Source organism: Sorex fumeus, unplaced genomic scaffold (genome assembly GCF_029834395.1).
Source record: "Sorex fumeus unplaced genomic scaffold, SorFum_2.1 ptg000098l, whole genome shotgun sequence".
Taxonomy (NCBI): Eukaryota; Metazoa; Chordata; class Mammalia; order Eulipotyphla; family Soricidae; genus Sorex; species Sorex fumeus.
In genome coordinates, this window is record NW_026606155.1 from 74,139,258 (window position 1) to 74,151,442 (window position 12,185).

General features: G+C 44.9%; 1 protein-coding gene across 1 annotated transcript in view; it reads right to left on the bottom strand.

Annotated features, from left to right (window-relative positions):
* Positions 1-12,126, bottom strand: part of TOX4 (TOX high mobility group box family member 4) — a 17,975-nt gene extending 5,849 nt beyond the window's left edge. The window contains exons 1-5 of the mRNA XM_056133480.1: positions 12,014-12,126; positions 11,766-11,834; positions 3,576-3,818; positions 2,670-2,933; positions 1,795-2,025 (exon numbers count right to left, since the gene is read on the bottom strand). Of these exons, the coding sequence (XP_055989455.1) occupies positions 1,795-2,025; positions 2,670-2,933; positions 3,576-3,818; positions 11,766-11,834; positions 12,014-12,019 (813 nt within the window). The 5' untranslated portion in view covers positions 12,020-12,126. The remainder of the gene's footprint in view (positions 1-1,794; positions 2,026-2,669; positions 2,934-3,575; positions 3,819-11,765; positions 11,835-12,013) is intronic.
* Between the last annotated feature and the right edge of the window lie 59 nt (positions 12,127-12,185).

The window sequence follows — 12,185 nt, forward strand, 5'->3', positions numbered from 1 at the left end:
TCTTAAGCTCACTGTACACCTGAAAGCCAGCCAGTCAACACAATTTTTCTTTTTCTCTTTTTGGTCATACTCAGAGGAGCTCAGGGCTCCTAGTGGGATTCAGAAAACCATATGAAGTGTCGGGGATCGAACATGGGTCATCCATGTACACGGCAGGTGTCTTACCTGCTGTACAATCACTCAGACCCCAACTACCATTTCCTATCTAGTCATACCTTCTAAAAAAACAAAAACAAAACAGTGTACATTACAAATGTACACATAAGCAAATGAAAAAAACTTAAATGCTAAACCTAAACATGGTAGATCCTAAGAGTCAACCACAGCATAACCTTATTTTACATGTAGGGAGGAAAACTAGGCTTAGAACAAGAAATAAGGCATTTTCCTGACGTGTGGCTGACTGGTTCAAATTCCCAAGACCCTAAGCAATACTAGGAATCAGCCTGAGCACCACTGGGTGTCACCCCAAAACAAAAGAAATCTCGGGACAGGGGAAATCTCTTTCTGTTGGAGAAAGAACTCGATGGGCTGGAGATCATGCTTTGCAAGCAGGAGACCTGAGTGAGACCAGCTAGGAGTGACCATCCACCCAAAAAATTTAAATTGGGGTCGCAGCAATAGTATGCAGGTGGAGCACTGGCCTTGCATTCAGTCCCCAGCATCACATATGGTGCCCCAATCCCTCCAATTGTGATCCCTGAATGCAGAGCAAGCAGTACACCTGAACACAGCTGGGTGTGTCCTAATAGTCAAAAATTAAAAACAAATTTTTTTTTTGACTTTTGGGTCACCTGGAGATGCTCAGGGGCTATTCCTGGTTCTGCACTCAGGAACCACTTCTGATGGTGCTCAGGGAACCATATGGGATACTGAGGATGAAACAAGGGTTGGCCACATGCAAGGCAAGTGCCCTACCTGCTGTATTATACATGCATACACACACATATTGTACAGACCCAAAATATAAATTTTTCAAAATTAAATTCTGTATATTTGATTTTCTGATGTGCCAGGGATCATACCAAGAGCCTTAGACATGCTATGAGCTCTACCCCTGAGCCACACCCCCAGCTTCAAGTTTTTTGGGGCCACACCTTGTAGTGGTCTGAGGTTATTCCTGGTGGTGCTCAGGGATCAGGCCATGCCCAGGATCAAATTGGGCCTACCATATGCAAAGCATGCATTTGACTCCTTGAGAAATCTCATCAGCCTGATTTTTTTTTTCCTTGCTCTTTGGGTCTTACCCGGCGATGCACAGAGGTTACTCCTGGCTTTGCACTCAGAAATTACTCCTGGCAGTGCTCAGGGGACCATATGGGATGCTGGGAATTGAACCTGGGTCAGCTGTGTGCAAGGCAAAAGCCCTATCTGTTATACTATTGTTCTGGCCCTTGGTTTTTTTTCTTTTTTTTTTTAAAGATGGATGTGCTGAGCTTAATCTATTGCTGTACCTCCTAAGAAAGATAAGATGACCTGTTAATGCCATTAACACAAAACTAATATTAGAAACATGTAAGAAAGTTAGGAGAAAACGTCCTAGTTTTTAATTCCCTTTCTTTAAAAACTTCTGAAAAGGGGGCCAGATAGTACAGTGTGTAGGCATTTGCCTTGCTCATGGGAACCCAGGTTTGATCCTGGCACCCATATGGTTCCCGGAGCCCACCAGAAATGATCCCTGAGCTTAGCACTAAGAGTAAGCACTGAGCACTACCAAGTGAGGCCCCAAACCTAACCAAACAAAACCCTTCTGAAAAACAATCACTATCCACTAGCTTGTCATTATTTGCTCACCTGTTTTTGCTCTTCTCCTAGACTGTCCCACATGGAGGCCACAATTTTTGAAACTTCCCCAAAAGTGGCATTGGGATTCTGTCCCTTGATTGCGGCCTGAGTATCACGAAAGAATAAAGCATATGCTGAAACTGGTTTCTGAGGTTCATTAGGATCTTTCTTTTTTCTCTTCTTTGGGGCCTTTTGCTTTTTCCCTGCTTCCACCACAACTGTCTTCTGGCTGGGAAGTTGCTGTAGGAGAGAAAAGAAAATTACAAAGAGAAGAAAAGACCACTGAAGAGAACTCTAAGGAAATACATGAGGAAAGGTAGCTACATGGATGGAATTTTCAGAAATGCTAAAATGAAAGCAATAGAATTAAGAGAGTAAAGTATGTGAGGACCACTAAGAATAGATGGGAACGGGGGAAAATGGGTAGAAAGATAGCTCAATGGGCTAAGCACATGCTTTTATGTAGAAGGCCAAAGTTCTGTCCCTTATACCGCATGGTCCCTTGAGCACCACACAAAGCCAGGAGTTGCCCCTGAATACCACCGCGTGTGGCCCTAAACAAACCCCACAATAAGGACTGGGAAGCTGGAGAGATGGTGCCATGGGCTGAACAACTATTCTGTATGCAGATGGGCTAGGTAAGTTCCAGAGCCAGAGCAGCCCCTTAGCACCACCACATATGGCCCAGCCCTGCACCCCTCCCGCCCCCGTGAAAAAAGAAAAAGATAAAGAGATTAGGAGGAGCATTAGAAAATTTAAATTGACAGGTTAGATCTCATACCCAAAAAGTATGAGATGGAAGAGCAGGTATAAAGACACTGTCTATGCCAAGAGTTTTATTCTAGAATCTAACAGCAGATCTGATTTGGCAGGGAATGCCTCACCCTCCTTTGGAACTCCTCAACACCATCCTCATGAAGTGAACTTGTAGGTGAAGGAGTGGTTGAAAGACGATCCTCAGGTGATTGTGCAGGTGGCAGGATGGTGCCACCCCCCAAGCTCAAACCTAGCTGAGAACTCAGTTCTGACTGATCAATGGTGGTCAACTGGCTATGCCCCATCAAGCCAGATGTCATATCTGTCATTGGTACATCAATTGTAACTGGTGGGTTGGCACTATATTGAGTTCCTATAGAATGGTCCAAGTCCTGAAGAGATACAGAAGGATGAATTAAAAAAACCCTAAGCATAAAAATACCATTTCCCCAATTCCAGGACAGATTATAAATCCCCTGATTACCCAGATAGTACTCTTAACAGCAAGATCAGAGTAAAGAAAATTTTCCTGACCCTCCCCAAATAATGGCTTTCAAACTTAAATTACATAGGTCCTCAGTAAATAAGGTCAATATTAAAAGATATTTGGCATCATATGTGTGGAGATTTGTTACTGACATGTGCTGAAAGCCCAATGCGTAGATTTACAATAATCTATACTTAATTTGGTTGTCTTTCATTACATGTCTTCATGTGCCAGCTGTCACACTTCCATTTGAATCCTAGGATGTGAAGGCCATAATTGAAGAGGGAAAAAAATCCCAATAAACCTCCCCAATCACAATAAACAATTTTTATTTCAATTTTAACACTGCTCATTTAATCATTTTAAATCTTTTTTTTTTCAACTGAAGTTTCTTCAAATGATAAACCTCATTTATTCAGGGAAAGTTAGTCACAAGAAATGAGAAACAAGCAATGCTCTAGTACACTAGTAAGTAGAGAATCATCTTTGTCACCCTTAACACTATTCCCATTTGCTTAGGTAACTCTGATAACGTCTTGCCCCTTACCATGGTCAAGCCCCCACTCAGGAGACCTCCGCTCTGCTCCATCAAGCTATGAGTCATGCCCACTGGCATGTCCAATGTCTGGACCCCATATTGGGCTGAAAAGCTGCCATCCTGAGAGGAGGATGGGTCAGCCAGGTCATCAAAGTGGCCAACGACATCTGAGACAGCCAGTGAGGGATCAGAATCCAAGGAGATAGGTGGGATTTCAAATTCTTCATCACCTAAGCTTGGTGTATGGAATGTCTGTAGAAGGGAAAAGAGAACGAGAATTAGTGCAGAAGAGGAGTAACACACTGCTGAGCAAAGAATATGGCTGAGTACTAGAAATTCTCGGTGTAATTCTGAAATTCTCTTTTCAGCCTGGATTAGATTCTTTGTTATATATGTGTTAGCACTAATTTGATTTTAAAAACACACTTCTGGCAGAACCCAACTGCACAGCTATGCTCAAGGCTGCTCTCCACAGGCTCTGACAAGCCTCACCTACAGGGGAACCTGCAGAGAAACCCAGGTATGCAGAACACGTGACAGATCTTCACGCTCACTTGGAACAGGACTGGGCCTCTTCCCAGCTCCTCAGTTTTCCAGTAGCTTGGCAGTCACACCCACAAACTGCCCCCAGTGCCATATAATCTCATCTATGGCCAAGATCCAGAGACTATGAAATAAAGCTCCCAAAAGAGAACAACACAAAATGTCCTGAATGCATGGCTGTAAATGTGGCTGCGTGACCTCTTACACTCTAGCCCACTGATGTACCAAAAGTAGCACACATTTGTTTGGGCTTAACATATATGTTTGTAATCTCTTATACAAGGGCTAAAATGGCTCCAGGAAGAAATACAAGAATTTTCACACACTTTCCTCTTATTGTAGTGGAAAGGTGCTCAGTGGTGGAATTGGTGTTTGAATGAACTATTGTGAACAACTTTATAAAAATAAAATAATACAACATTTAATACAAAAACAAAACCAAAAAAACAAACTTCTGGGGCTGAAGCAATAGTACAGTGGGTAGGGTATCTGCCTTGCACATGGCTGACCTGGGTTTGATCCCCAGCATCCCATATGGTTCCTCGAGCATCGCCTGGAGTAATTCCTGAGTATAAAGCCAGGAGTAACCCCTGAGCATCACTGGGTGTGACCCCCCCCCAAAAAAGTAAATAAATTTAAAAAATGTTTAAAAAAACAAAAAACAAAAACATCTTGGGATCACAGAGATGGTATTGGGGTAAGGCAAAACTGATCTTGCATGTGGCTGAACTGGCTTAACGCCCAGCAACACATATGGTTCCTTGCGCACTGCCAGGAATGATCCCTGAGCACAGAGCCAGCAGTAAGCCTGTACAGCCAGGTGTAGCACAAAAATTAAAGGCCCTCCCGTTGATCGTCGATTTGCTCGAGCGGGCCCAGTAACGTCTCCATTGGAGACTTTGTTGTTACTGTGTCTGGCATATCGAATACTCTCGGTAGCTTGCCGGGCTCTCCGAGAGGGGTGGAGGAATCGAACTCGGGTCGGCCATGTTGGCCGCTTGTAAGGCGAACGCCCTACCCGCTGTGCTATCGCTCCAGCACAAAAATTAAAAAAAAAAAAAAAAAAAAAAAGGGAACCAAAAGCCTTACTTCTTCATTACACCCTTTGTGATATAGTATATATAAGGCTGCCAAGCTTCAGTTTTCATTTTATCTTTTCTCTTTTAAATTTCTTCTTTCCTTTTGCTTTTTTTTTTTTTTTTGCTTTTTTGGGTCACACCCAGTGATGCTCAGGGGTTCCTCCTGCTCCGCACTCAGGAATCATTCCTGGCGGTGCTTGGGGGACCATATGGGAATATGGGATGCTGGGGATTGAACCTGGGTTGGCCATGTGCAAGGCAAATGCACTACCCCCTGTGCTATCTCTCCAGCCCCTATCTTTTCTCTTTTTGTTTTTGGAACATACCCAGTGATGATCAAGGCTTACTCCTAGTTTACACAAGGATCACTCCTAGTGGGACTTAGGAGGCCATATGTGGTGTCAAGGATCAAATCAGGTTGGTTGCATACAAGTGCCCAACTTGTTGTACTATTGCTCCAGCCCCCTATTTTCTTTTCTACCTTTACCATCTTAGCCTAAACGAGTATAATTATCATTCTGATGAATCAACATAGCTCTTCTAGCCTATTTATGAATAAAATCTCGTTAATCTCCTGATATCAGTTACATCATAGTAACTATACCTATACTGTTGTTAGACCACAAAACTTCACTGACAACTAGATAACTTATACTTTGTCTATTACTACACATTCCTCAGAAGCAGATTTCTAGATAATGCATGAGAACCTTATCCTTCTCTAAAATATATGCACCTGGACTTTCCTATCTCCTCTTCATTTAAAGTCATTACATCGGGGCTGGAGCAATAGCACAGTGGATAGGGTGTTTGCCTTGCACACAGCCGACCCGGGTTCGATTCCCAGCTTCCCATACGGTCCCCTGAGCACCACCAGGGGTAATTCCTGAGTGAAGAGCCAGGAGTAACCCCTGAGCATTGCCGGGTGTGACCCAAAAAGAAAAAAAAAGTCATTACATCAATGATAAAAAAGATTCCCATTTGTACGGCATCATCAAACAAACCCCCCAAAGTATCAAGGGTAATTAATGGGAGGGGGGGAACCTTCATAAGAGATCCATCCAGGATGGGAGAAGAGCAGGTAGGAAGTCTGCCTTGCAAGTGGCTGACCCAAATCCAATTACATGCATCCCATATAGTCCCCCATATACCACTAGGAATAATTCCCGACAACTAGATAACCAGGAGTAACCCCTGAGCATTACCATGAGTGTGGCAGAGGGGGGAGGGAGAGTAAAGAGAGAAGGGGAGCGGAAGGGAGAAAGAGAGAAAGAGAGAAAGAGAGAAAGAGAGAAAGAGAGAGAGAGAGAGAGAGAGAGAGAGAGAGAGAGAGAGAACGAGAACATCCAAAAGGCAAACTGGTTCTCTAACAGTTCCCAAATACATTATATTTCTAATCTTGCTCTGATCAAGTCATTATGCAAGAAAACTAATTTTCTTGCATAATGACTTGGAGCAACTGGTTAGAGACCCAATACATTCCTTGGAGTCCAGCAACCAAGAATAATATATTCTTGAGCCTCAGAGGTAGTAAGGAACTTGTCTTGAAAGGGACCAATCCTGGCTCCATCCCCAGTATCACAACCCTAATACCAAATTCTCACGTTACAGGGACAGGAATAGGGATAATGGAAAGCATTATACTAGTTTAATATTAGTATTACAGTAGTTTTCCGTTCTTTTAAAAAAAGATGCAGATTATTTTGACAAAGCAAAAAGATGTCTATCTTTTCTAGCTTAAGACAACAAATAAAAGCAACTCAGCCCAGGCGATTACTGAGAACTGAAAAAGAATAAAAATTTATAGTCATAACAGGAGAACAGTGTTCTACAAAGTACTTCCCCTCATAAGCCACCTGGAGTGCTCTAGCAGACCACACTAAAAATACAGGCATGTAGAGATTCCACTACATTGGATTAAGAAGGCATTCTTACTTTGCGCCACTCAAGGAACGTAGAACCAGCTTTCCAGTTCAGGCTTTCATATGTTACTTATATACTAATTTATTCAGTGGAAGATATCAATTTACTCCTTTAAGTAAAACCCAGTAAAAGATTGACAATGATCAGGAGTATAGAAGGATAAATCACTATGCTATAATAAACACAGCAATTTGCTCTAAATCTCTTTTATTTCCACAAATGATTTGTGAGATTATGGATAAAACAAATAATGAGTATCTATTTGAGTTTACTTAAGCTACTAATTAACCAAATCTTAAATATAAAATGAAACTAAAATTATAGCACATGTGAGAGTAAAAATGAATGGCTTGGACAAAGAAGAAAACAGAAATAAGGTAAGGTACAACAACCTTCTCACAGCTGCTTCTTCATTATTATTTCTGGATTTGGGCAGATGAAATAGTGTAGCAGGTAAAATGCTTGCTTTGCACATAGCCAACCCTGGCACTCTGGTCTGATTCCTGGCACTGCATCCCCCCCCCCACCAGCACTTCGAGGTGTGGCCCCAAAACAAAATAAAAAATTAAAAACAGGGGCCGGACCATAGTACAGTGGGAAGAGCATTTGCTTTGCAAGTGGCCAACCCTGGTTTGATTCCTGGCATCCTCATATGGTCCCCCGAGCACCGCCAGGAGTAATTCCTGCGTGCAGAAACAGGAGTAACTCCGGAGCATCACTGTGTGTCACCCAAAAAGACAAACAACAACAACAAAAGGAATTTTGAAGCCTTTCTCCTCTCTGGAGAAGCCTGGTTTTTCTTTTTAAACACAACTCTTGTCTCTCTTCTCTCTCCCCTTTCATGTTTCTCTAAGTAAATTTCATTTTGCTCAAACAAGAGCAACAATAAAACAATCTGAGCTTTGACTGGAAAGATTGTACAAAGGGAAAAGCATTTGCCTGGCAGTGCTCAGGGCTTACTACTGGCTCTGAGCTCGGTGATTAATCCTGGCAGTGCTTGGAGGACCATACAATGTCTACCAGATCAAACAATATGAAAAGCAGTGCCCTACTGGAATGTACTATCTCTCTTCAGTCCTTTCCCCCACCTTTTGGTTTTTGGGGCCACAATCTGTGATGCTCAGGGACTACTCTGAGCTTATTACTCTAGGATTGTTCCTGTCAGTGCTGGGGAATTAAACCTGGATCTACTACACACAAAGCATGAGCTGCAGGCTGTTGTTTCTAGCCCAATTTTCCTGTTTTTTTCCCAGCTTTTCTATTTTTTTTTTTCTTTTTGGGTCATACCTGGAGATGCACAGGGGTTACTCCTGGCTTTGCACTCAGGAATTACTCCTGGAAGTACTTGGGGAACCTTATGAGATGCTGGGTATCGAAACCAGGTTGGCCGCGTGCAAGGCAAACACCCTACCCACTCTATTATCACTCCAGCCCCAGCTTTTCTATTCTTAAAAATTAGTGGATAACTATTTTTCTCCAAACAAAATTCAAAGGTCAAGGATTGTGGCTCAAGTAAGAGAACACATACATACCTTGCACTCGGCACTGTGAAGGCACTCCATTTCATCCCTAGAACCCTATGAATACCTTTAGTAATGCAATGTGTGGCCCCACAACAACAAAAATACTACGATTACTCTACTTAAAAATAGAATATTTTATTCTAAATAAAACATTATGCTAAATTATATTAGGAGTGGCTCACAGAAAGACAAAAACCACACATACATGAAAGTAAGCTAAACTTATAATGAACTGTAAACAGTGAAAGGGCCTTAGGCCAAATGGATTTTTTTTTTTTTTTTTTTTGCTTTTTGGGTCACCCGGCAATGCACAGGGGTTACTCCTGGCTCATGCACTCAGGAGTTACTCCTGGCGGTGCCCAGGGGGCCCCAGGCCAAATGGAACTTTTAAAAGTTGAGCCTAAAGGGCAGGAATAATATGATCCCTTGAGCAGGGACAGGAGTAATCCTTTAATGCAGAGCCAGGAATAACCTAAGTATTGCCAGATGGGGTCCACCCAAAAAAACCAAAAAAACTTTAAAGAACGATGGCCTCACACAGGCAAGCATATGCTCTACTGCTGAGCAACACTGCTGGTCCCTACAATTCTTTAAATATTAAATCAGGGGGCTGGAGAGATAGAATAGCGGGTAGGCCGCTTGCCTGGTTCGATCCCCAACTTAGCATATGGTTCCCTGAGCATGGCGCTGTGGCCCCCCATTAAGAGTATTAGATTAGGGCTGGTGGGGGCTGGAGCGATAGCACAGTGGGTAGGTCATCTGCCTTGCATGCGACTGACCCAGGTTTGATTCCCAGCATCCCATATGGTCCCCCGAGCACTGCCAGGAGTAATTCCTGAGTGCAGAGCCAGGAGTAATCCCTGAGCATCACTGGGTGTGACCCAAAAAGGAAAAAAAAAAGACCTTAGAAAGATTAGGGCTGGAGAGTTAGTACTGTGGGTAAGATGCTTGGTCTGCACACTGCCAATCCAGGTTTGATTTCTGGTACCATGTATGGTGTTCTGAGTACTGTGCCAGGAGTGATTCCCAAGTACAGAGTGAGGAATAAGACCTGAGCACTGCTATATATAGGCCCAATATATACATATATTTATATAAATTTCTTCTCATATATGTGTCCATTATGTACACATAGATATGTAAAATTAGGAGCCAGAAAAATAGTACAGAGGTTAAAGTGAATGCCTTGCATACCGCTGACCTGGTTGGATCCCCAGCTAACGGTTCCTGGAACATTACCAGGGTGCAGCCATGGAGAATCCTGAGCACTGCAGGACCCTTGCATTAAACCATCAACCATGTCAGCCAAGAATAACCAGGACACCCGCAGCCCTGGGTCTCCTGAGCATTGCTTGGGTGGCCTCCCACTTTTCATAAAGTTCATGGAGATATGACTCAGAAGAAAATGGCAATGAGAATGAAAGCATTGGACAGCTTTTAGTTCTAAACTAAATTGTTCTGAATTTGCTACTCACTTAATTCATACCGTTTCCTGCTTAAGAGAATAACACAAAGAACCAGAGTGACAGTACAGTGGGGAGGATGTTTGCCTTGCCTGCCGCTTGATCCCTGAAGCCCATATAGTTCCCCGGAGCACCACCGGGAGGAGTAATTGACCCCTGACAGCCCATATGGTTCCCTGCAAACCATCAGGAGTAATTCCTGTAGTAATCCCTGAAATCCTTGGGTGTGGCACCAAAACAAAACAAACAAAACCCCAAGAGAGTAACACAAGATCCTGAGGTTGGCTCAGTGCCAAAAGCTCCCTCCTGGAAAGCATACCCAGACTGTGATCTTGATGCCAGTACTGCCCACCAGGGCAAGCTTGGCCTGAGAGAGCCGTAAAAAAAGTGACAAAACACCTGACTGTGCAAACAACACAACTGAAGTTTGTGACACACAGAGAGCACCACAACTAATGATGTGTGAGGCTGTCTGGTAGTGCGACCCCTGATAATGCTGTATTGTAGGTAACCCCTAAACCACAATTCTGTTTAGTGACATGAACTGAGTGCTCTGGTTATGGAAACAAAAACAACAAAGTAAAGGAGGACCCAAGGGGAACACATTAAAAGTAAGTTACAATTGGTCCATACCACTTTTGAAAAAAAAATTAAAATCTTCAAGAGGAGCAGAATGTAGAGGTCTTCACAAGTTGTCAAAGACCCAGGAATTAGAGATGTAGTACATCAGGTTGCTGGACCTGGGTTCAATCTCCAGCACCCCATATAGTCCCCTTGAGCACCACCAGGAGTGATCCCTGAGTGCAGAGCCAGCAGTCAGATGCTGAGCACCGCAGAGTGTGGCCCCCGAAACCCAAATCAAACAAAATCCGGGAATTAATTTTTCTCTCTTCCTTCTCCTTTGTTTTGCCTACGGACATGAGGCATCTCTCCACTGCGTCCCTGTTTCAACCCAAAGCCACGCCCGAATACCGAGGGATCCCACCCTAATTACTACTTGTACTCCACAACAGGCTAAGGAACTATTATTACGTGCTGCTGGCCGCTGGGAAAACTGGGGTCTACAGAGGTTAAGTGCCCAGTCCAGGCCCAGCGTTCCACCATTCCCTTCGGGCTTTCCTGCCGCTGTCACCCTGTCACCAACAAACCAAGCCGGTGAACATGAAAGAAAACGCTCAACGGGCCACTTAAAGGAGACCACGCGGCCCTCCGAGGCGAGGGAGCTGGGTCCGAGAGCACGAGCACGCGGCCAGCGACCCCCTGCTCAGCCGGCTCCTCCCTTCCCCCCCGGACTTCATTAGCAGAAGCATCGGCCCCAGTCGCGAACCCCACAAAACTGCTGGGGCTCCGCGCTCCCAAAGAAAAGTACAAATATTCCAACCCTGACACCCCTCCGACGTCGGCTTGCTCTTTCCGACATCCTTTTTCCTTTTTCGTTTTCCTGATCACGACAGCTTCCTGGTCCCGCCGGGTAATCACAGGTTCTTGAAGCAGCTGCCACTTTTCTCCGAATCTACCCTTCCCACCTCCGATCCGGGGCGTCTGTGCCCCCACCCCCCACCCCCGCCGGTAATCAAAGGTTCTAGAAGCAGCTGCCACTTTCCTCTGAGTCTCCTCCACCCCCGACCCCGGGCCACCTCCCGGCCGCCCCGCCGCCTCCGCGCTCACCTCGGCCCCTGACAGGAAAGGGTGCGAGGGCCCGGTGATCGTCAGGTAATTGTCATTTCCTCCGGGAAACTGCAAAGCAAGAGACAGCCGCGGAGACAAGTCAGCAGGGAGTTACCTCGGGGACACCTACTCGGACCCCGGTATTGTGACATGATCCCGCACTCCCCGCTCCCGGCAGCTGCCCCGCCTCGGCTTCAACCGCGGCGCTGGCGTTCTCTCGCCAGCCGGCTCGGCGCCCCGATGCCTACCTCCATCTTCACACAACGGCTAGCCCCGTCTCACTCCCCTCATCGCACCCAACGCCCCCACACGACTCGGAACTGCCGTCACTTCCGCAGGGACGCGCGTCGCTTCCCGCTGATTGGCAGGAACTGTTTGGGCTGTTGAGAATCGGGGCCCGGGAAGGCCGAGCCGACTCCG